Source organism: Argentina anserina, chromosome 5, assembly GCF_933775445.1.
Source record: "Argentina anserina chromosome 5, drPotAnse1.1, whole genome shotgun sequence".
In the NCBI taxonomy this organism is placed as follows: domain Eukaryota; kingdom Viridiplantae; phylum Streptophyta; class Magnoliopsida; order Rosales; family Rosaceae; genus Argentina; species Argentina anserina.
Genome location: NC_065876.1, coordinates 20923183 through 20947587, shown reverse-complemented (window position 1 = coordinate 20947587; position 24405 = coordinate 20923183). Strand labels below are relative to the sequence as shown.

The 24405-nt window shown below is 40.0% G+C and overlaps 3 protein-coding genes and 1 pseudogene across 3 annotated transcripts; 3 read left to right on the top strand and 1 right to left on the bottom strand.

Moving 5' to 3' along the window:
- Positions 1 to 3143: 3143 nt before the first annotated feature.
- Positions 3144 to 5741, top strand: LOC126795713 (probable WRKY transcription factor 9). The gene is made up of 5 exons (XM_050522487.1): positions 3144 to 3457; positions 3553 to 3690; positions 3846 to 4199; positions 4332 to 4445; positions 4980 to 5741. The coding sequence occupies exons 1-5, from the start codon at positions 3170 to 3172 to the stop codon at positions 5739 to 5741; spliced, it is 1656 nt and encodes a 551-aa protein (XP_050378444.1). The 5' UTR covers positions 3144 to 3169.
- A 3886-nt stretch (positions 5742 to 9627) lies between these two features.
- Positions 9628 to 13809, top strand: LOC126793766 (uncharacterized). The gene is made up of 10 exons (XM_050520386.1): positions 9628 to 9761; positions 9836 to 9961; positions 10037 to 10102; positions 10194 to 10352; positions 10446 to 10559; positions 10858 to 10929; positions 11903 to 11986; positions 12100 to 12200; positions 12537 to 12621; positions 13078 to 13809. The coding sequence occupies exons 1-10, from the start codon at positions 9684 to 9686 to the stop codon at positions 13447 to 13449; spliced, it is 1257 nt and encodes a 418-aa protein (XP_050376343.1). The 5' UTR covers positions 9628 to 9683; the 3' UTR covers positions 13450 to 13809.
- Positions 13810 to 14026: 217 nt separating this feature from the next.
- On the bottom strand, positions 14027 to 15186 carry LOC126795712 (pentatricopeptide repeat-containing protein At1g10270-like; annotated as a pseudogene).
- Positions 15187 to 19920: 4734 nt separating this feature from the next.
- LOC126794775 (uncharacterized) lies at positions 19921 to 23259 on the top strand. Its single transcript, XM_050521551.1, has 2 exons — positions 19921 to 20696; positions 22820 to 23259. Exons 1-2 carry the CDS (start codon positions 20004 to 20006, stop codon positions 22904 to 22906), a joined length of 780 nt encoding a protein of 259 aa, XP_050377508.1. The 5' UTR covers positions 19921 to 20003; the 3' UTR covers positions 22907 to 23259.
- Positions 23260 to 24405: the final 1146 nt, after the last annotated feature.

Here is a 24405-nt window from a genome sequence, read left to right as displayed (position 1 = left end):
AGATAGAATCAGGCGATGCGGGTACATTTGCATGCATATGCTTTAGATGCTTGATTCAACCTTAAATTTATAAAAATATATAAAAGTATTGCATTTCTAGCTTTCTACACTTCCATTAATTATACTTGTATTTTAGAAGTGGCAAACAGGCCGGGCTGAGCCAGCCCAGCCCATTTTATGTGGGCCAAAACCGTACATATGTCGTGTTCGGGCCGGCCTATTTATTTATCATGCCGGACTCGGGCCGGTCATTGGCTTAAACATTAGGCCCAAACCCATTAGATTAAAAAAATTATATAATTAAAATATTTATCTTATATAACTATTTTATTAGTACAATAAATAAAATACCACAACATATTTCATAATCTTATTTCTAAAATGTTACATATGTCAAAATAATGACGTTTTTCTTCACCATTTTGATAATATTTGTGATATAATGAAATAATCAAAATATTTTGTTTTAAAATGTCTAATATTTAATTCTCATTATTATAATTGTTAAAAAATTATATAAATAATATAAAATTATGTATTTACACAAACGTCCATGAATTATCGTGCCTGGCCGTGCCGAGTTCAAAACAAGCTCGGTCCGGGCCAAGTCCATAGGTAATATATCTCGGCTCAGCTCGGCCCATTAAAATAACGAACTCGGATTTTTTGACCCACTTGCCACCTCTACTTGTATATATTCAGAGTCCAAAGGAGAGTATGCAGAAACAAATTAGATGACACATGAAGGAATGAATTGTGCTATATATTAAGTCTCTATATAGTTAACGTTGCAAGTTGTGAATAGAATATTACAGTAGCATAACAATTATGGTTAAATTATTAATAGGCATACGAGTCTATCGGGAGAAGTGGGGAGGTCTTATAGTTGACAAATTCGATCTAGATCTGATCCCTAGGTTCTCTCTTGTTACAACATTTCGTACAGGCCTCTTATTCCACAGAGGAGGATTATATGTGTCGAATCGTTCTTCTTGTTTTCGGTTGCTTGTTCTTTGACATATTAGAAAACCGAAAAATATATAGAAGGATCGGAACATGGACGGAAAATGTTAAACAACGATAAACGTATCTCGTAGTGCATAGTGTCACATCCCGCCAAATTTAGCCACTTTTACCTTGAGCATTTTTGAAGCAAACATGGCTCAAGGAAGGTTATGGAAGACACTTGAGCATTCTAGGCGGATCCGGAAAATGACGGAACTCTTTAGAACTCTTTGAAAGTTCATAGAAGGCTCTAGAAGGCGTTGGAAGTCTCCAGAAGAATGAGGAAGTCTTTGGACATCTCCGTATTTCTCTAGAACCATGGAGAGGCTAAGGGAACAAGACCACTCCGGAAGTCTCTAGAATACTCAAGGTGCATCTTAGATTTGTGTAGACATGTATAGATTTCTCTAGAGTCATATACACTTGTACATAGTCCTAGAATTCTCTAGAACTATTGAGGTAGGATGAGGAAGCTTATAAATAGCAAGGCACCCCTCTCATTTTAGGCATCAAGCAAGAAGTCATCAAGCATACTTGTAAACACTTGTAAGCTTTGTTTCTTTAATACAAGTTCTCTTTAGAGATATCCTCTTTGCCTTTTCAATTATTCTAGCAGGGCGATTGCGAGAGTAAGGCTGACTTAGCATAAGGGACGTGCTAAGGCCGCACGAGTAGCATAACAAAGGAGTAAGCTGATGACAGGTGGTATCAGAGCCGCCTCGACATTGTTGTTGTTGTGTCGTCAAACGCTCACATGTGTCGCCGTGTCCCCAGGATACGGGGGGCTCCGCGGGGGAGTCAAGTAGGCAGGGTCGCCTTCAGGGGGAGGACCGGACGAGGATCCATGGTAAAATCCAAGACAAAAGATTCGGCGCGAAGCATTTTTAGGCGATCTTTGGGAACTCCTTTCGTGTCTCAGACATCGCGGGCGTACAAGGGTTACGCGGGCCGCAGTGGGGATGTCGTGTACGAGTACGTACACCAAGATTGGTGGGAGAGGATGTCATGTCCCGTTTTTGGGAGTGTTTATTGTGGGCATCGCTGGTTATATGAGCTTCATGCACATGTGAGATTGCTCCAAGATCAGAAGTGTGGGAGATATATGGTTGTTCCTTCCGAAGGGTTCAGGCAGGCCGACCCGGTTAAGTTTGGGGAGCTTGTCACTAGTCGATGACTTAACGTCGAAGAAGGAAGTTGACCGCTCTACAAAATGGAAGGGGTATGGAGCCGATCTCCTGATGCCCAAGCAGGGCGAAATGAGTGCATTGTCCCGTTAGATAAGGCTGGCTCCATGGGGATGAAGCGCCACATGGACCAAGTGTGGCAGCCGAATGGCTAGGTCCGTGACTATAAGGTGTTAAGACAAATTACATTAAATTCAAAATAACACAATGATACCGAATTGGCAAATTTGTTGATAAACTCTTAGGTCGAACACCACGACGAGACGACCCCTAGGGAACGAGAGTTAGGAGGAGAAATTTTTTTTTTGTGCTACCATAGCACCATATGACAATACACATTGGTTTACCATTCCAATCACAATTTGATATGCAAGATTTAATTAAGAAATTATATTTTAGTTATTTTGTTAAAAACTATTTTAGGTTTCTTTCTAAAACCATATACCATATACCCTAAACTCTAAACTCTATACTCTAAACTCTAAACCCTAAATTATCAATACTCATGAAGGTTATTTCACAAATATAAAAATATGTTAGATTATAGTTTTGGTGCAATAAATCCATGTGTCGAAATATAATAGGTAATGAGTACCTCTACGCATTGTCACGTGGTACTGCGGTAGCATATGAAAATTTCTCAGTTAGGAGCTGGTTAATTAGATGTGGTATATTTAGGGGTTGAATAGACTTAATTAGCGCCCTTATTACCTTAATGAGCGCCAATTTTTTATAATTCGTCTGTACATGGAGTATCCAAGTCGATCAGTAGTCTTATTTAATTAAAGTGCTAATAGGAGTTCTTCTACTCTTTAAATTAACGGAACTGAATTAAGGGCCCAATTAAAGTCAAAGCTTTAGATGCGTCCTTGTGAGAGAGAGAGAGAGAGAGAGAGAGAGAGAGAGAGAGAGAGAGAGAGAGAGAGAGAGAGAGAGAGAGAGGACGAAGAGATATTCTGCAACTTTGTCTTCTTACTTCAATGGAAATCAGCAGAGAAAATTATCAGAAAGACCTGGAAATTGGTCTTTCACTGAAAATTGATCATCATCCTAAACAAGAACGAGAACGAGAAGAAGAAGATGACGTCGACGAAGAAGAGGAAGACGAATACGAGAAGATCGAAGAAGCATCAGCTGCAGCAGAAGAAGAAGAGATCAAAGGGGATGATATTGAAGATGAACCCAAAGCAGCTGCCGGGGAAGTGGAAGATGATGCCTCAGTAGTACTGGAATCTTTGCATGAAAATAACATGAAGACAGGTCAGGAGGTACGTGTATATAGTTATATACATACATGGGACATACATACCTATGATGAAATTATGTTTCATTTTCATAAATTGTAACTGTTTGTACGTACTAGTTATGCGCTTTGCAAATTGAGATGAGTCGCATGAAAGATGAAAATAAGGTTTTGAGGAAGGTCGTCGAGCAAACCATGAAGAATTATTACGATCTTCAAATGCAATTTACTCATGTTCATCAGAATAGTCAAATCGAGGTACTCGATCAATTGGTTCTCCTTCTTTTTCTATCTTAATTTGTTTCAGATCATGAATTGATTTTCTTAACTTTTCGTTCGATACTGATCATGAATTGATTACTGTGGTTTATTAATTTTGCGAAATTTTTCAATATTTGATTCATGATCCTCAGACCTTTCTATCGCTTCATGGTAATGATCATGATGAAGCTGATCTTCCAAAAAGTAGTATTCCAAGGATGTTGGATATTCGTCATCATAGATCTCCATCACCGGCTCATGAGAATGATATTATCAAAGAGAGTCAACTAGGGTTGTCATTGAGACTACAAACAAATGAATTTGGGGATCAACGAGAAGATCAAGATTCCCAAGAGCGTAACAAGGAAGAATTGACGGGTGGTAGCCTCACATCATCAGTACAACACAAGCTGCAGCGGACCGATTTGGCCGGAATCACTAGCCATGCTGCCCAAACCAACAGAAAAGCTAGGGTTTCAGTTAGAGCAAGATGTGAATCTGCCACAGTGAGTTAGTTTTCCATCTGTACTTTCTACTTATTCGTAATCTCCGTATTGGTCAGTTTCGTATACGTATGTGCGATAATATATATGTCATACAGTTGAGAATAACCAGTACTGGTGTTATATATGTTTCAGATGAATGATGGGTGTCAATGGAGGAAATATGGGCAGAAAATCGCTAAAGGAAACCCTTGCCCAAGAGCCTATTACCGTTGTACAGTAGCTCCTGGATGCCCTGTTAGAAAACAGGTATTTAATTTAATTTATTTTCTACTGTAGTTTTGAACTTGCCCTAGCTTAAAAATCATTTGTCACGGCAATATGTATTTTGGTCTAATCGAATTCGTTTCCTCATAGCCTCCTATGGAGTCATTATCGCCTCATATGTTGTCCATTAGTTATAATTGAAATGATCAACAATTTAACATATAGTCAAAAAACCCAACCAATCTCTAAGTTAGATGAATTCTTAACTTACAGATATGGACATAAGATGTATTAGAGAGGTTTTCGTCTTTAGAACATGCATGTAATGTAGTTTGTTATCAAGGACTACATAATTAAACCATTTCCTAGCTACTTGAGTTGCATCAAATAAGTTTTTTGCACCCCATTACATCCCCCTATAGGTGGAGGCTTTGGATGAAAAGATAATCTAACATATAGTCCCTTCCAAAGAGGTTGTCTGCAAAACTATATTTAGTTGTGGTCTAACTTAACTTTGTTCATGAATAATTGAAGCTAGAAAATACATTTGTTTGATTGATGTTGCTGTATATACAGGTCCAAAGATGCCTAGAGGATATGTCCATACTGATAACAACATACGAAGGAACACATAATCATCCACTTCCAGTAGGTGCAACTGCCATGGCTTCCACAGCTTCCGCGGCAGCTGCTTCCTTTATGTTACTAGGTTCAAGCAATCACCATCTTTCAGATGAAACCCCAACCTCTTCTAGTTTCACGGCCCAAGCCTCCCTCCCTTCTAGTAACTACTACAACACGCCTCACCACGTGTTAAACAACCATTACTCCTCATCAATATCTCATCAATATTCCTCCTTAGCCAACTTCAGAACCCTAAATTCGGTTTATCATCAGCCTCATCACGACCCTTCGAAAGGCATCGTTCTCGACCTCACGAACAACTTCGGTAATACTACTAGTAGTACTATTATGGCTTCAGCTGGCTCTTCCTCCCACTCATCTGCACTGCCGGGGTTTAACAATTGGATGAATACCAAGCCTGCAAATTATCGCCATAACGCTGGTAATAGTACGATGATAATGGGAAACCATCATCTGTTGGGTAACAGCATGAGAACATCTGCAGAAGAAAACAAAGCGTCGTCGGCATTAATGGCTGAAAATGTGAGTGCTATTGCCTCAGATCCTAAATTTAGGGTTGCTGTTGCAGCTGCTATTTCATCTCTCATTAATAGTAAAGAGAATAATACAACTCATCATAATAATAATAATAATAATAATAATAATAATAATATTGATCCAAGCAAGGATAATGGAGGGAAAGGTGGTAGCTAAGATATCTCTAGTTGGGGGTCATGATTCTCTCTGGCTCCGTCTAGTTCATCACATAATACTTTCACTTTAGAACGATGGCCGTTATAATGCCTATTCTTATTGTAATATTCTGAAATAATACACCCTTGTGCGAAGAGAAATTCAAAATTTCAGAGGGTATAACAAGCTATGTACGATAATCACTTTGGTTCTCTAGTTACCATTCAACTATATTACATAATCTCTTCTACTTTTATTCAGCCTTTCTTTTTTCAATGGAACTATTGATTTCATGTATGCTGTGTTTGGAATTAGGAAAACAAACATGAATTTAATTAAATTCCAGAATTTTAATATTTCTTATGTTAAAATATCTTGTTTGCGGTAAAATTGCTAGAAAAGTGCAATTCATATGAGAAAATATTAGGGGAATTTGAGACATGTATTCCATATTTATTTTTCAAGAAAAAGATGTGCATGTCATTCTTAAATTTTCAATCTTCTCCGTGTAATTCTAATCATTTTAAAATTCTAGGAATATTACTCAAACAACAGAATTCTCAATTATTAGAATTTTATATTATTGAAAATATAATTTCCCTCAAAATAAGATTTCCATCAAAATAAGATTTCCCTTAATGATCGATCAAGAAGATTCAAGGTAAAAATTAAAAATAGTTTTGCATACATATATGCTATAGATATAGGTTGTGGGGGTGTTCAATATTCTCTTTAGTCATAGAAGGACTTGAGATATTTCTGGTATATGTGATTATTATAAGGCAAAAAATATCCTACAACTGCCATATGGCCACTTATGACCATTCACCAACCACCTCAGTCCGTTTGAGAGTTGCAAAAAGGATACTTATTCATCTTTCGTACTTCACTCCACTAAAATAACCAACGCATGAAAATCATAGATCGTCCAAAGTATCGATGATCACATATGAAACAACTAATTGCTTGAAAAGTCTCATGTTTGTACTCTCTCTTTCCACAGCTCCTTCAACTCTTCAATTAGCGGCTCCATGTAAATATTAATTTATCTTATCTCCAGGTTCCTTGTGGTCCATTAATAAGCACGGACAAATATATAAAAGTTGCTTCATCAATTACAAAGGTGATTAGTTGTAAGAAACCAGTATGATAGGCCATGTTTGATCGTCCAAAGTATCGATGCTCGCATATGAAACAACTGATTGCTTGAAGAGTCCCATGTTTGAACTCTCTTTCCACAGCTCCTTCAAATCTTCAATCTGCGGCTCCACGTAAACATTTATCTTATCTCCAGGTTCACTGTGGTTCATCAATAAGCACAGACAAATATATAAAAAGGTTGCTTCATCAACAACAATGGTGACTAATTGTAAGAAACCAGTATGATAGGTAATGTACTGTGAGCAATGTTGTTATCCCTGAATGGATTAAATCAATCAAAGGCAAGGTTAAGTCTCACATTTCGAATGTTAGCAGAGAAACTGGGGTGCTTTGTGTCAAAATCCTTCCAGAGTCCGTAGGATGTCGGAACACACCATCATTAGTTCGTTGCTCAGCATCCCACTTCATGAGGGAGGTTGTGTTAGGGTAAATAAACAACCTCTGCAACATTTTTCAAGTTGAAAAATATCTAGCTTGACGTGTCCCAAGCCTCCCGTTATCTTTCCACTATGATGCGTTGATATCAAACACGCGTCAAGCTTTGCATCTCGATTTCTGAATTATATACAACTATTAGGGTAAGCATCCACAACCTTAAAGTTGAAACCTAAATATTCACACAACTTCTCAACTTCATAATAGGATTTAGGAAGGTTCACACGTTCTGGCATACACTCTTCTAATATCTCCAGCAAATTTTTAAACGAAGTGTTTGTACGTACAAGAATGTTCGACTTTTGCTTTGTAAAATTTGGATGACAAAGGACAAGGTTGTGTGCTTCTTAGAACTAGAATATAGGGGTTGGTTTGCACCTTGCATCAACTTCAAAAACAGCTTAGTTTTCCCAAACTAGTTTGTACTTTGTCCAAAATTCAAATTCCCTCAAATGCTCTCTCACAACTACTATTTCCAAGAATCTCGCATGATTTTGACATTTTCTACAAGGACACAGAATCCTTGAACTCATATCTCTACTTTGATATGTGAAGTTCGAGAATTCATCTAATTAGACCTATTTAGCCAACTAACCCCGGACTTGTCCATTTTTTTTCAACTATAGGTGTTAGTTTAAAATACCTATATACCAATAGTAGTAGAGAAAACTGTAGGCTTAAATATATATATATATATATATATAGATATATATATATATAGATGTTAGAAAGATATTCAAAACCGAAACTTTTAGTCGGGTACGTAAATGGTAACTTAATTACAAAAGCTGAAAATGTTGCTATTTGTCATAGGAAAAATGGAATTTATTTACTTATTTTATTACATAATCCTCTTCTTCTTTTTTTTAAGAAGAAGGTATTACATAATCCTCTTCTTCTTTTTTTTAAGAAGAAGGTATTACATAATCCTTTTATACGGAGGGATCGCTATAACGATAATTACATACATCATGCATTATAATAAAAATAATGGTAAAATTGTTAAAATACACTCCAAATTTGGCTGAAATTGTCAATTTGCACCCTGAATGTCACATCCCTATACCGCTCCGCCGAAACACGATATTGTCCGTTTTGGGCATAGCCCTCACAGTTTTGTTTTTAGAAGCTCATGAGCAAGTTCTCAGTAGGTCACCCATCATGAGATTGCTATAGCTAGAGCAAGCTTAACATCGGAGTTCTCATCCCCTCCGAAGTCATTGAGCCCCCAAAAGGCTTTGTGTTAGATGGAGGTGGGCATTTACATATAATGCACATCCCCCCCTCTCCGTTGGTCGATGTGAGATATTACAATTTACCCCTCTTAGGAGTTGACGCCCTCGTTGGCACACTCGCACCATACGGCAGAGTGGCTCTGATATCAAATTGTCACATCCCGGGACCGCTCCGCCGTAACACGATATTATTCGCTTTGGGCGTAGCCCTCACTGTTTTGTTTGGGAGCTCACGAGCAACTTCCCAATAAGTCACCCATCCTGGTCGATGTGGGATATTACACAGAACTTGCATCTGAGTCAATTTACGTCCTAAACTTAGTAAAAATTTGCGATTTGCACCACATCCGTTAAATTTAATTGTTTCTATCCAATTTTGTGTCACATGTCATGCATATAAGGGGTAATGTTGTCATTTTCTATTTATATTTTTCTTAAAAACAAATAAAAATATTCTTTAAAAGGGGGATTATTTTTTAATCATATTATTTATTTACATCTTTTTTTCTACATACTTAATCCTACTTTGAATTATATATTCAACATACTCACTCATTTAAATATAGTGTGTTGTGTATATATATATATATATTTATTTATATGTACACATTGTTTTAATTTTCTATGTATTTATTTATATTTGTTTTCAATATTTTTTAACATATCATATTACGTAAAATAATAAATATATAAATCAATAACATGTTTCGAAAAAAATAAAAAAACATAGTAGCAAGTGTTCCTCTTAAGTAATTTTATTAATTTATTTCATTATTAAATATAAATAAATATATAATGACAATATTTCTCCTTAAATGCATAATATGTGACTTAAAATTAGATGTAAAATATTAAATTTAACGAATAAAGTATAAATCGATAATTTATATCAAATTTAAAAAATAAATTGACTTAAATACAAATTCAGTTTATCATATTATAAACCCGTTAAAATACCGATATTTAAATTATATAAGACGTTATCATAATTACATTGCATTACAGATCATAAAAGATGCTGTCACGGACTTAAATAAGAGGTCTTTTAAAATTAAAATAAATAGAAAAGGGAGCAAAGCATTGCATTACTAGATCGAGCAGACAGGTGAGGGTTTTGCTTATTTTCCGAGTCATGGCAAGCGCCGCAGTTGAGAAAACAGAGGAGGTGCTCCGCAAGGAGATCGATGAGCTCCAACGCCAGCAGCGCGAGGTCTGCTTCTCTCTCTCTCTCTCTCTACATACCATGTTGATTTCCTCTCAATTTGATTTGCTATGCGTCTTTAGATTACGGAACGCCTTCGAGACCCTAGAGGACTCCGCAAGGGAGGAGCAGCAGGAGGAGGATTGGCCGCCGCGTCTCCTCGCAACTTTGCCGCCAATAATGCTCGGCCACGTGGCTTTACTCGACCGGTAATCCCACCTTCCTTGTTCAGTTTTCAATTCCGTTGCCTCTTGTTTTTGAATTCGCTTAACTTCGATTTGCAGGCGGATAGGGCTGACGTGGAGGATCAACCTCCTGCGAAACGCCGGCTTTCGTCGGCTGTTGTCAAGGTGAGGGACCAGAGCTCTAGTCTTTACCATGTATTCCTCGAATGAGCTAATAGCTATGTTTGAATACTGTATAATCTTGAATTGAAATTAGGTCGAAGATGGAGAAATAGTTGAGAGTGCTGAAGGAGTCAAGGATGTGAAGAAGGATTCAAGCGAGGCGGTGATAGCTGATCACACTGATAGGAGGTTGTCGAATTCCCAACCTGGTAACTGGTTAAGGAGGGATGGCAATCATGGAGCAGCCAAGAAGGTAACTGATTCGACTTTCGGCTCCTCCACGCGTGCTGGTGTTGGAATGTAAAGCATTATCAATGTTGATTGTTTTTTTTTTTTGGTATGTTAGGATTTTGACATTCCTCCAGCGGAGCATGTCCCAAGGGTATTGCCTAAGCAAGAAGATCCCACCGTGGTTAATAGGAACAAAAGAATGCTCGGGCATGTTTTGGGCACTCTAGAGGTATGTTGTAGTTATCTGTTTTGGTATATGCTGATGATGAAACTGGTTTATGTTTTTATGACGCATGTTCTTATTAGATGGTTTACAACATTTTCATTTTGTTGTCTCACTTGTCTGTAACTATATTCTTGTGAGGTGAGTACTGATATTGTATAGTTTGTTTATATGATTGGGATGCGTTATATAACTTTGCCTAGTAATAGTTCTGATGTGCAATTGACTTGTCCAGCCTTCTTATGAATTTAATTGTAAAGTCATATATGCTGATGTAGTCTACCTGGATGTGAAATTGTTGCAGAAATTCAGGAAAGAAAACGTGCAGCTCTCAGGATCAGAAGCTTTCATGCGGAGATCAAATTCTTTACAGAGAGTGAGTGAATATATGCCTTTTTGATTTTTGAATTTTTTTGAAATAGTCAAATCCTAACCCTCTTCCAAGTATATAACAGTTATTAAAATAGAAAATGTATTAAATTATATGTACTTCAATATAAAGAAAAAACTTTTCTAAATGGGCATTATAGTGCGGCAGTCTATTCATACCTGACAATAAGAGACACAACTAAGGCTATTATAGCTACTGTAAATTCTGGTGGTAAACCTTCATTTATTTTTCTGTATAATTTATATAAGCTAGAGTGCAATATTGCTTTATATATTTCGATTCCTCTAGCTTCTTTATTTTCTATATGCAAGTGAGACTGCATATGCACACAACATATTTGATTGGATTAGTACTATTTATAAAGTTTAAAGTAAGTGATTATTGAAAAACAAACCTAAAAAGGTGCTTGAACATATCTGAAATTTCATAAGCATGTACTAGATAGCTTTTTAACTTTGCACATTTAAGTCCTGTAAGGTTAACAGGAACATTATACCCTTGTCCCAATCTGGGTGATATGCATTCTATGGTTCCTTTTCGGTGCACTGTCTTTTTAGATATCTGGAACCTTTCTCTCAGATTTTTTTGGCCTTGAACCAGCTCTTGGGAAAGAATTTTATTGTGCTTTTTCTGCTCTTCTTTTTTCAGCATGACCAAGTGTGATTTCTATTCTATGCGCTCTATGATTGATGTCCTCTTTTTTTTTTGAAATAGAAATCGTTGTCCACGTATGCAAACATAAATCGTTGTCCTCTTTTTTCAGACATTTATTTGTTTTCTTTACATTTATTCGTTGTCCTCTTTTTTTCAGACATTTATTTTTTTTCTTTACATTTATTTGTTGTCCTCATTTTTCAGACATTTATTGTTTTTTCTTTACATTTATTTGGCATTAAATTTCCAATCCAATGACGAATTATTTAAAGTTTGTAACACCTGCTTGCTTTCTCATATATAGGCTGAGCAGAGAGCACGTGAAGAAAGTGAAAGACTTCGGATACAAGAGCGCGAACAACTAGCGGAAAAGCGGAGGAGAGATCTGGTTTGTCATCACTTAATATTTCTGTGACCTCCATTAGTGAAGCCTCAAATAATTTCCTGCTTGACGAAAAGGGTGATCCTTAATCTTTAATAACGGTATTTATTTATTTTTAGACTCTGCGAGCACGTGTTGCTGCCAAAACTGAAGAAAAAAAATTGGAACTGCTTTTTCTTCAGTGGAGTGAGCATCAAAAGAAACTTAGCAATTTCATAAGGTACAGGTTTGCCAAATATTAATATGTTGATCTTTTCTCCAGTATAAATTTTACATGCAGTCAACTTTTACAACCTAGAATGTCGTATAATTTCTAACTACTTTCTCTTCCTCCCCTTTTTCAGGTTATTTTTAAATTTGGTCCAAAAAAAGTGTCCATATTCACATTTTATTGAGACGAAGATAAGTTTCTATTTACGTGAATAGTAGTACTGCTGCAAGTTGATGAGTAATTGTTCCTACTTTAATGTGGGTTTTAGGGAGAATTATATTTGAACTTCCCTTTATGGTATAATTACATGTTTTTATTTTTTCATGGGATTTATTCAATTTTCAGGACCAAGGCAAAGCCTCCAATATATTATCTCCCCAAGAAACCATTGGATGAGGATGCTACCTTGACGCAGCAGCGAAAAGAAAAGGTGAGCTCTCTGTCTTACATACGCAGTGATCATCTCTGAATATCTTGATATGTGGAGTTATTATATCACTAGAAGTCCAGTATCTGTGCTGCCTCCTCGCTAAATAAAATTGAAGTATACCTGGTTTGCATCAGTATATAAATCACCGTCCAGAGTTCATGGATGCTAGTCCAACCTAGGAGTTGTGGATTTAATGTGTCATAAATTCTATACTGAATCACCTATATATAAACACGGTAGAGATGTTGTATTTCCTTTTAAAGACATTCTTGCACACCAGGTTGCCCTATGTATTAAGTGAAATGGTGTCAGAATTGCATCTTGAATCATTGTCTACTATTTCATGTCCAGATATGTACCAAAAATTATTCCAACATACTGTGTGCGGTTTATTTCTTCATTCATCTGTGTGTTTGTCTGAAAGCCTTGTTCATCTTATGTAAATTGGCATATCAGGAGTTCCTAGAATGGAAAGCAGCACGAAGGGAGGAACTTAACGATTATCAGAAGCAGATTGGAGAGCAGTATCTTGCAAATGTTGAAAAGGAGTTGGAGAGGAAAGCAAGGAAAGCCAACAATGAAGCAATGAACTTACAGGAAACAATGGACAAAGAGTTGGACACACATAGGCTTGAGCATGGTCCCAAAAAAAGAAAGATCCCTGATGGAAACAACAATGAAGATGAGGATGATGTGGAAGATATCAATGTAGTGGAGGATGACATGATGGATGATGTGTTGGATGTTGATGATAACAGTAAACTGGTTGATGAAATAGCTAAATCAGATGCAGGTAATGCTAGTCCAAATGCGGATGATGTTGATTAGTGAGCAAGGAAAACACTTACTCCATCCAGCTGAGTTTTAATAGGAATGAAGATTTAATAGGAATGAAGATTTATATGCTGTTTGTCGAGCAGCAGTTGTCGTCTTGCCTTGTTTTATTGTGTTTTTATGTAATTTGCTTGAGTTACTTATTTCTCTTATCTGCTTTAAGAGTTGTTTCTACCCCTTTGCATGTATCTGTATACTTTAGAACGTAAATTAGTGTTAATTAGTGCTCATGGAACTGAGAATAGTAGCAACATGTTTGTTTGGCATGGTAATGAAGTCAGAAAATACATTATGGCTGTGATCATTTGATCAAGTTGAATTTAATGGCTGAACTTCAGGCTTCTTTTGGGGCAACTGGACTATTCTTCTACGGGGTTTGGGACCTGAGGCCTCCGCCGTCTCACTGATCCAAGTATTTAAGAGTGATGTTGAACTACCAGAAGCAAGGAAAGAACCCCAGCATAAAGAGCAGCTGGCAAGTAGAACTAGAACCTATGGGGCTAGCGAAACTGTGGCTACGATATCATAGGCTCGTTTAATTGTAGTTCATGGCCTTCTAAGTTCTAACGTCTCATAGCTTCATGAAACCTGCAGAAAACCCAAGTACATTACGAGATGAAAATAGATATATAGTCTCGTAACCTTGTTGTCTTTCTTAAGGTTAGGAGATGAAAAAAGACCCAGAAACAATGAAGGCTTGTATAGTCCAGCAGTTTAAGACGGAGCTGAGATGGGTGATCCTGTCCAGCCATCTGATAGCACAATGGCGATTCCTCCCGTCCAGCCATTTGAGGTGAACTTATGGGCGAGAACTGCCGTCGTTGTGCCTCTCTAGGAGGCACATCGTCTCAGTTAATGTTCTCTCAATCTGTCCGCCACGCGCAGCTTTTTCAAAAGCTTCATATATGAATTGCTTCAGTGCAGGAGGAACACCAATGCCATATCTCACCATTTCTGCCAGTAAATCTAGGCTCAAGTCAAGTTCACCTTCCGCACAAAGCCCCCTGATCACCACTTCATAGAAATTGGCTTCTGGTTTAGGATCTTGGCCTCCCATTTCCTTCAGGCATTTCCCATTCTTAATCAACTTAGCAAACACCCTGTTACCAAAACTAGCTTCCCACTCGCAACCCAACATCCACCATTCTATTAAACACCTTGAGAGCATCATCTATCCCCTCTACATTCAAATATGCATCAATCAGAGTCCGGTGAGTTGTTACGTCTGGGGTCAGCGACTTCGACGACATTTCTGTATATAGTTCATCAGCCTCCGATAACATCCCATTTTCACAACACCTAGCAATGATATTATTATAACCTGCAACGTCCATGGAGAATAACTCCGACTTCACCTTCTTCAAAGTGTCAAACGCCTTACCATACTTCCCAAGCTTAAAACATTCATTGACCATTATATTACAAGCGTCAGAAATCTCGGAATAATTAACTGCCTGGTAACCGGGCGGGGTGTAATAATCCAGTAAATGTTTGAAAAAATTCCACGCTTCTTTCTTCTTGCCATGCTCAAGCAGCACCTCCAACACAACATTGCAGGCAGCTGGAATGGACCTGCCTATAGAGAAAAGACCTGTATGAGTCCATTGCTTCCTTCTCTTTCCCATTACTGAAGAACCAATCCATATAGGTGGCATTGACAACCCCATCAAATAACAAACGCCTCTCTTTAAGCTCGTCGCAAAGCTCACTGGCCTTGTCCTAATTCTCCATATCCCAAAACATATAGATAGCTACGATTGCCACGCCTTCGTTGCACGTCGTACATACCAAAATTTATGCACAACTCGTCTCGATTCAAAGCAGTCTCGACTCTTACATATTTTCTAATTGTCTCACGTATGGCCCTCGAACGATTTCAAGCTCAATTAATCAAATAATTTCTGGAAAAAAGAAATCAGACTTAGATTTAAAAAAAATTCCCAACAAAGAAATTGCAAAACATTAGTTTATGTGCTTACTGTCACGAGCTTACTCTTTTGCTATGCAACTCGTGCGGCCTTAGCAGCTCCCTTATGCTAAGTCAGCCTTACTCTCGCAAATGCCCTGCTAGAACAATTGAAAGGCAAAGAAGAATATCTCGAAAGAGAACTTATATTGAACAAGAGAGAACTTACAAGTATGCTTGATAGCTTGCTTGATTACTTGATGGTGTAAATGAGAGGGGTGCCTTGCTATTTATAGGCCTCCTCATCCTACTTTACAAGTTCTAGATACTTCTAGGACTATGTATATTCTAGATAACTCTCCTTGAGTCTATCCAAATCTACAAGGCTAGAGAGTTCTAGATAACTCTCCTTAAGTCTATCCAAATCTACAAGGCTAGAGAGTTCTAGATAACTCTCCTTAAGTCTATCCAAATCTATAAGACTTTGAGATTATCCTTGAGTGTTCTAGAGGATTCTTGAATAGTCTAGTTCCACTAGCCTCTCCAAGGTTCTAGAGATTTCCGGAAATGTCCCAAGGCTTCTTGAGACTTCTAACATCTTCTAGGTTCTTCCAAAGGGTTCCACCATATTCCGGACCCGCCTAGAATGCTCAAGGTAAAATTTTGCTTAAGTTTGGCGGGATGTGTCGGTCATGATCACAAACTTGGTCCCAAGCAAGTAATGTCGCCACACTCGAAGGCAATGGATGATGGCAGTCATCTCTTTCTCTTGCACGGTGTAGCGCCGCTCCGTGTCATTGAGCTTCCGACTCTCATAAGCAATTGGATGTCCTTCTTGCATGAGGACTCCACCGATGGAAAAGTCGGAAGCATCGGTGTGCACTTCGTATGGCTTGGAGTGATCCGGTAGGTTAAGTACGGGCTCCTCGCATATTGCCTTCTTCAAGTCTTCAAAGGCTTCTTGACACTTTGTTGTCCATTCCCATGCCTTGTTCTTCTTGAGAAGGTCAGTTAATGGTGCAGCCCTCGCCGAGTATCCCTTGATAAAGCGGCGATAATAGTTAACTAGCCCAAGAAAAGATCTTAAGTCATGTACCTTGGTGGGTGGTTCCCATTCTTGGATGGAATGCACTTTGCAATCCTCCATCATAAGCTTCCCGTCCTTGATCTTGTGTCCTAAGAACGACACTTCCGGCTTCGCGAATGAGCATTTCTCCATCTTGACGTATAGCTGGTTTTCCCGCAAAACCTTGAGCACTTCCCGCAAATGCTCCACATGCTCCCGCATGGTCTTGCTATATACCACTATGTCGTCCAAGTAGACGACCACAAACCGATCCAAGTAGGGGTGGAATAACTTGTTCATCAAGGTGCAAAATGTCGCCGGTGCATTAGTTAGACCAAATGGCATGACCATGAATTCATAAGAACCGTACCTTGTGATGCATGCGGTCTTTGGCTCATCTCCTTCTGCAATGCGCACTTGGTAGTACCCCGAACGAAGGTCTAACTTTGAGAAGTAGCGTGCATGACCCAATTGATCAAAGAGATCGGCAATGAGAGGGATAGGGTACTTGTTCTTTACCGTGATCTTGTTGAGCGCCCTATAGTCAATGCACATGCGTAGAGATCCGTCCTTCTTCTTTTGGAACAACACCGGGGCACCGAATGGGGCTTTCGAAGGTCTAATGAACCCCGCGTCCAAAAGTTCTTTCAATTGCCTCCTTAGTTCTGCTAACTCCGGTGGCGCCATGCGGTATGCACCCATGGCGGGTGGTTTGGTCCCTGGTTCCAACTCTATCTCATGGTCGATCTCTCTCCTTGGGGGTAGTCTCTTGGGCAGCTCCGCGGGTGATACATCCTTGAACTCCTCAAGAACTGCTGCTACCTCCTTGGGCATGTCATCTTGAGGCCTTGGCTCCTCATCATCAAACTCACTAAGGATGGCCAAGTAGCTCTCCTCTTCCCTCTTGATGCCTTTCTTGAATTGTAGTGCCGACAAGACCTTGATGTCTTACTTTGCTCCTCGGGTTGTTGGCACCACACACGACCTCTCGCCATCCATAATGCATAAGCTATTGGCGAATGGCACCGGGAATGCCTTGACTTGATCATGGAATTCCAACCCCAAGACTACCTTGTAGTCATCCATCGGTACAATCGAGAAGTCTAGGTTCCCACACCAAGCTCCCACGCTTGTCTTGACTCCTCGAACTACTCCTTGTATTGGGCGGGCAGGTGAGTTAACCGCCTTAATGGAACCTCCTCCATTTGTTGCCTTAAGTCCAAGCTTGCGTGCTTCTTCAACGGAAATAAAGTTGTGAGTTGCCCCCGTGTCGAGCATCGCCGTTGTTGGCTTCCCACATATGGTGATGTCCGTATAGAGCAAACCTTTGGCTTGGACCTTGGGTGTTGAGCGGATAGCATTAAGCACATGCAAAGACCCCAAATGTGCACCTCCATTGCCACCCTCGGTTTCACTCTCGCCTTGATGACTTCCCAAGAGCGCGCTTAGTGCTCTCCTTTGTGGGCAATGTCTAGCCCAATGCGGACCATCGCATAAGAAGCACTTGTTGTCATTTGGCTTGTCCGAGCTCCGCATGTCTCTTGACTTGCCTTTATCCTTGAACCTTGCCGAGTGGCTCTCACGGCGGGGCTCCTCCTTGCGTTGGATTTTGTCTCCCCCACCTTTGGCATAGCTGCTCCTCTTCTCTTTGGGCTTGGTGGACTCTCTTGGACTTGAGAAATCAACTAAGCTTTCGGCCACGGCTATGGCGGTAGCAAGGTCTTGCACTCCTCGTCGCCTTAGCTCCGTCTTGGTCCATGATTGGAGACCATCCATGAAGTTGAAGAGAGCATCCTTGTCGGATAGGTCGGGAATCTCAAGCACCAAGTTAGTGAATTCTCTAACATAATCACAAATTGGCCCGGTGTGCTTGAGCCTTCGCAAGCGAGCTCTTGCCTCATCCTCGGCATTCTCGGGATAAAACTGCTTCTTAAGCTCTTTCACAAAGTCATCAAAGGTAGAGATGGTGCACGTACCTCTTTCGACATCTCCTCGCCTTCTCCTCCACCATAACATGGCGGTGTCGGTGAGATAAAGAGACGCGGTCTTTATCTTGGCATCTTCCTCCATGATGCCTACGGCCCCAAAGTATTGATCTAGCCCCAATAAGAAGTTGTCTACTTCTCGAGCGTTGCGCATGCCTCCGAAGCTCTTTGGCTTTGGCGCCTCGATCCGCTTGGCCTCTACGCTGCTGCTGGTGCTAGCCCCCGCGGCTAGTGCGCGCTTGCATAGGGCAAGGTCTGCCTGCATAGCTTCCATGCGTGCAGGCATGCTATTGTGCTCCCTTTCTTGAACTTCACGCATCCGGGCGAGTTCCCCCATGAACTCCTCGCGAACCTTGTCTATCTCGCCTTGCAAGGACTCCTCTAGCTTGAGCATCATGCCCTTGATCGCAGTGTGGATTGCGGCGTCCTCTGCCTCCAAGTCTTCCACCTGGGCTCCCATGCCACTCACGCTCTCTTCCACTTGGGTTAGTCGTGAGTCGATTGCAGCTAGTATGTCCTTCATTCGTTCCTTCTTTGGAACCGTCGGGTTGACAAGTTCTTCATGACCCTTCTCTTGCGTGTCGTCGGAAACACTACCAACAGGATTGCCGTTCTTTGCCATTGTGTCGAGCTAGCCTCTTGATCGAACTTCGGCTCTGATACCAACTGTCACGAGCTTACTCTTTTGCTATGCAACTCGTGCGGCCTTAGCAGCTCCCTTATGCTAAGTCAGCCTTACTCTCGCAAATGCCCTGCTAGAACAATTGAAAGGCAAAGAAGAATATCTCGAAAGAGAACTTATATTGAACAAGAGAGAACTTACAAGTATGCTTGATAGCTTGCTTGATTACTTGATGGTGTAAATGAGAGGGGTGCCTTGCTATTTATAGGCCTCCTCATCCTACTTTACAAGTTCTAGATACTTCTAGGACTATGTATATTCTAGATAACTCTCCTTGAGTCTATCCAAATCTACAAGGCTAGAGAGTTCTAGATAACTCTCCTTAAGTCTATCCAAATCTACAAGGCTAGAGAGTTCTAGATAACTCTCCTTAAGTCTATCCAAATCTATAAGACTTTGAGATTATCCTTGAGTGTTCTAGAGGATTCTTGAATAGTCTAGTTCCACTAGCCTCTCCAAGGTTCTAGAGATTTCCGGAAATGTCCCAAGGCTTCTTGAGACTTCTAACATCTTCTAGGTTCTTCCAAAGGGTTCCACCATATTCCGGACCCGCCTAGAATGCTCAAGGTAAAATTTTGCTTAAGTTTGGCGGGATGTGACATTACTCTCTTTTGGTAACGAACCTTAATTGTGAAGGAAAATTATGCCCATTCCTTTTACCAAAAATAAACCCAAAAAACAGGTAATCCACCTCATCATCATCACCTTCCGAAGCATCAAAGTGTAAATAATGCCCACCTTCCCTTCCATTATTTGCGCCTTTCTCACTCTCTCACTCTCTCTCTCTCTCTCTCTCTCTCTCTCTTCAGAAACAAGCAAAGCCAACACTGCAGAGGCCCACGGCGGAGGAGGAGAGAGGGGAGGAGGAGAAGCGTCTGCGACTAGCCACAATTTCCAACACTAACAGCCATGGCGTCATCATCAAGACCCACCGCCCACGCCAACGGGCCCACCCCAAACGGCGACCACATCCACAGGCCCACACCAAACGGCGACCACAGGCCCCGCCCTCTTCCTCCGCCGCCCAGTAGCAGCAACCGCCACCAGCAGCACTACCCAACGACGTCGTACCACTCCTCGTCGTCGTCGTCGTCCGCCTCCTTCAAAGGCTGCTGCTGCTGCCTCTTCCTCCTCTTCTCCTTCCTCGCCCTCCTCGTCCTCGCCGTCGTCCTCGTCATCATCCTCGCCGTGAAGCCCAAGAAGCCCCAGTTCGATCTCCAGCAAGTCGGAGTCCAGTACATGGGCATCAACTCCAACGACCCGAACCCGAACCCGACTTCGGCCTCGCTCTCCCTCAGCATCCGCTTGCTCTTCTCCGCCGAGAATCCCAACAAGGTCGGAATCAAGTACGGCGAGTCCAGGTTCACTGTCATGTACCGCGGCATCCCGTTGGGCAAGGCCTCCGTCCCCGGATTCTTCCAGCAGTCCCACAGCGTCCGGCAGGTCGTCGCCACCATCGCCGTCGACCGCGCCAATCTCATTCAGGCCGACGCCGCCGACTTAATCCGCGACGCTTCTCTCAACGACCGGGTCGAGCTCCGGGTCTTGGGTGACGTCGGCGCTAAGATCCGCGTCTTGAACATCGACTCTCCCGGCGTTCAGGTCGGTCTTTTTTTTTCTCTGAACCAAATTTGCCCCCAGTTCCCATTTTGTTTCGGTTTCAATTCCGTGGGGTTTTTGGGTATTTCGTACTTTCGGGATTGTGGGTATTAGAATTGAGGAGGTTGCCGCCGGAAAAGGGCTCTCTCTCTCTCTCTCTCTCTCTCTCTCTGGAAACTGGGACAGCCCACCGTCACTACCTTCTGTCACACTCACTCTGCTTTTACTTTTTTCTCCTCCGTTAAAATTAAATTGATCTAATATGTTCCTTTTTTTGGCTATTTGCGTTAAGGGTAAATTGGGAATAAAATCAGAACCCGGATTATTCTTTTCATCTGTGATTCTGAATGGGGCTCCTAGTTCTCTATGTTCTACTTGCCACATTTCCATTGTTTTGCCTGGCAAGTTTTACAACAATTTCTCTGCATTGTGATTTAGTTTCTGGGTCATGGTGGTTGCTAGTGTTTAGTGTGAGAAATGGAAAAGCATGTTTGAAAAGGTAAGGGAGAAATGGTAATAAAGCTATGGGGGTTTTGCTTTTCCATGTTGATGATGATGATGGTGAGAAAAAGGGCTGTGGTAATTGCGTTGTTTTTACGCCTTCTTCTTTTTAGAGACGCACCAATGGCCTCGTAGCTACATGCCAATATGCCAAATGCCCATGACCCTTTCTTCTCTAGGATTGTCACTAGTCTCACACATCACATGGATATCGATTTTCAATCATGAAGCATCTTAAAGTTTCAACCTGCTTAGAATCTCCAGTTTGCTCATAGTGCGTGGTAAATTAGGATTGCCAAATTTAGGCGTGGCGTTTGGGTCTAGATTTGAGTGTAGGCGTGTTCCTGGATTTGAGTTTGTGTCCATATTTGTGCCTGGGTTTTCTGTGATTTTTCTATGCATAAATGGGAAAAAGGAACTTTAGTTTTCAAAGAATGTTGGTCCCACCGGAATTCTAACCCAGGTCGCTACATTCAAAGTTCAGAGTGCTAACCCCTACGCTATATTGTTATTTATGTCCAGTTTTTGAGGAAAGAAAAATTGTTTTTCTATTGTTGTGGGGATTCTAGTATTGTTAATATTTTTCTGTTGGGCTTCAAAAATCTTCTTCCATGGCATTTACGTCTGTTTTGTTTCAGTATTCCAGTGTGTTTATATTATGATATTGCAACTTATAGTCACATAGGTTACATACATATAGAATTGCAGGTCCCAAGCATGAATTGATAGATTTTCCATCCCTACATAAAACGTGTGTGTACCCTAATGTTTCCCAAAATTTTCTTACCACTGGGTAAGAAGGGATAAAATTGAGTACTCCTAAGTGTCTACAGTGTGTACTATTGTATACACCGAATCCGTATAAACACCCAAATATTGTTTGAGCCAACATTGTTTGGGAATATGAAAGTGACAATAAGGGATAGGGAAGTATATAGTGAGAATAATAGGGGGATTGAAATGTGAACAACAAGAAAAGAAGGACAACAATATGGAAGGGAACAAAATGTGGCAGTAAAATTGATGTGACATTGACTTATTGGCCTTTTCTGGATTTGTGGTAAAAAAGCATGTGGCCCCGCCACGTGACTTCTACCTCTATCGTGGCCCTCATCCATGTGGCCCTTATTTGGCAGGTCCTAGTTTAGCGTTGATGATACTATAGCCCCCTGATTTAAAATTTTCCATAATTAATACTACCAATTTCCAATTTCCTTTTATTATTGTTGACTTTGCTCTAGTATCAAATGCACTGCAAACTTGAGCTTGAAGAAATCTTGCTGCCCTGAATCTGATTTTTGTATGGTTTACGGTGTATATGAGTCTGGTTTGTGGGTTTAAGAACGTCATGTTTGGGGGTGAGGTTATCGGTTGATTGTTGTTTGAAGCGCGTTTGGGTGAGGTTATCGGTTGATTGTTGTTTGAAGCGAGTCGGAGAGGAATGTATCTTTTAGAATTTGATTCTACTAGTGGATTTTGGTTTACTCATGCTGATATTGGCTTGTACCCTTTCCCTTTTATGATTTGATCCCGCTTTTGCTGTCACTTTTTCTCTCAGATTGTGATATGTTCTTGTAATTTTCTTTGCCTGATCCGTAGCTAAAAGTCTTTGTGTTCATGTGCAGGTCTCTGTGGATTGTACAATCGTTATAAGTCCAAGGAAGCAGGCTCTTACTTACAAGCAGTGTGGATTTGATGGATTGAGTGTTTAGTCCTCATTTGCTTAACAGTATTAGATCCTGGGTACTTTTTTTTTCTTTATTTCTTTTAGTTTTGACTCTTCAAAATTGGGAAGAGAAATGATAAGGTAAAAAAGCAGGGGGTAAAACACAAAGAAAGCCCCCAAGTGAATGGAGGCGTAGTAGTGGTGTTAACAGCAGATGGGAAAAGAAAGGAAGCATAAAAAATTTGGGAACTCCAAAATCCTTACTCCCAACATTTTGCCCAACTCTTACGTTTAGGTTCGATATTGGTTTTGTTTAGGTCTCTATTTTCTTCAATTGTTCATCTCCGGATAAACTAAAGCTGCTAACTGCGAGTAAAGTGTAAAAACTTGAGCATTTGTGTATTCCGACGCCATCGGCCAGTTCTCTCTCTCCCTTATTGCATTGCGAACTCCTCTCACTGTTATATTTCCAGCTTTAGTCTCTACACTGTTTAGTAATTATAATCTTTTCCTTTGCTAACTTGCATCAAATGATCATGCCATGATTGCCATCATGAGATTTTAATGATTAGCTTAAGGGCACAAGTGTCTCCCCACTTCTGTCATAAAATATCTCCCTGAATTTAGCCTTCATCAATAATTTACAAACATGCAAATGAGTATGTTAGCAATTCAACCACAACTTTCTCGCTGTGCTTGCATATAAAACGAGATGAAAGTTGCATTGTGTATATTCGAAAATTAATTGTAAATGTTGGAGTAAACCAAATGTCGGCTCTTGTTGCATGATAGTTCTCTATTTTTGTATATTGTAGTTCAAAAGCCAATAACCCTAAATCTAAATTGAAAAAACTACATAGCAATGAACAAGAACAATGTACTCCAACCACGACGAGATGATATGAGTTTATTCCAATTTATACAGCTAAGGATCAACTTAGGTTTTCATAAATCATGTTCTGGTATGGATATATTTTGGATTACCATAAATGATTGTGAAGTTTCTTCACGCATCACTTTCCAACTATCTTGACGATGCTTAAATTTTCTTGAGACATCCAAATAACTTCAAATGTAAAAAAAAATTAGCGGTAGAATTTTATTTATGTTTAAGAGACACATATTGGGCTATGATCTCTACTTATCAAATAGTTGAAGGAAATTTTTTAATCCTCTACCACTACCACATTTAGATTTTTATAATACAAAACAATATGTAGATTGGCGTAACGTACTTATGCAACTAGCGTATTTGTAGTGTTTTTAATTTATTTATTTAACGCAATGAATAAATCACCATCCGCAGCACTACAAGAAATAAAAAAAAGTTTGTGATCACAAAAAAAAAGAAAAGAAATGAGTTTCATAAATTGATCCACCCTAGCGGGAACATAATAATCGAACCATGAAAAAACTTGAACAAAACCTAAGAGTCATCAAACTCATCATTAAGCAGAAAACCATGTCCAGTTCTCCCACATTCACATTCTAGGTGATGGCCTTCCACACCCCCATACGTAATTTTTTCGTGTTTCTCTTTGTGCT

What these genes read in the sequence shown, in the direction of transcription:
- LOC126795713 (XM_050522487.1), top strand. Translation starts at nt 3,170, where the DNA reads ATGGAAATCAGCAGAGAAAATTATCAGAAAGACCTGGAAATTGGTCTT. An exon ending in ACATGAAGACAGGTCAGGAG is followed by an intron (nt 3,458 to 3,552) that starts GTACGTGTATAT and finishes TGTACGTACTAG; the next exon opens with TTATGCGCTTTGCAAATTGA. An exon ending in CAAGATGTGAATCTGCCACA is followed by an intron (nt 4,200 to 4,331) that starts GTGAGTTAGTTT and finishes TATATGTTTCAG; the next exon opens with ATGAATGATGGGTGTCAATG.
- LOC126793766 (XM_050520386.1), top strand. Translation starts at nt 9,684, where the DNA reads ATGGCAAGCGCCGCAGTTGAGAAAACAGAGGAGGTGCTCCGCAAGGAG. An exon ending in ATGTTTTGGGCACTCTAGAG is followed by an intron (nt 10,560 to 10,857) that starts GTATGTTGTAGT and finishes AAATTGTTGCAG; the next exon opens with AAATTCAGGAAAGAAAACGT. An exon ending in AAAAGCGGAGGAGAGATCTG is followed by an intron (nt 11,987 to 12,099) that starts GTTTGTCATCAC and finishes ATTTATTTTTAG; the next exon opens with ACTCTGCGAGCACGTGTTGC.
- LOC126794775 (XM_050521551.1), top strand. Translation starts at nt 20,004, where the DNA reads ATGGCGTCATCATCAAGACCCACCGCCCACGCCAACGGGCCCACCCCA. An exon ending in TCGACTCTCCCGGCGTTCAG is followed by an intron (nt 20,697 to 22,819) that starts GTCGGTCTTTTT and finishes GTTCATGTGCAG; the next exon opens with GTCTCTGTGGATTGTACAAT.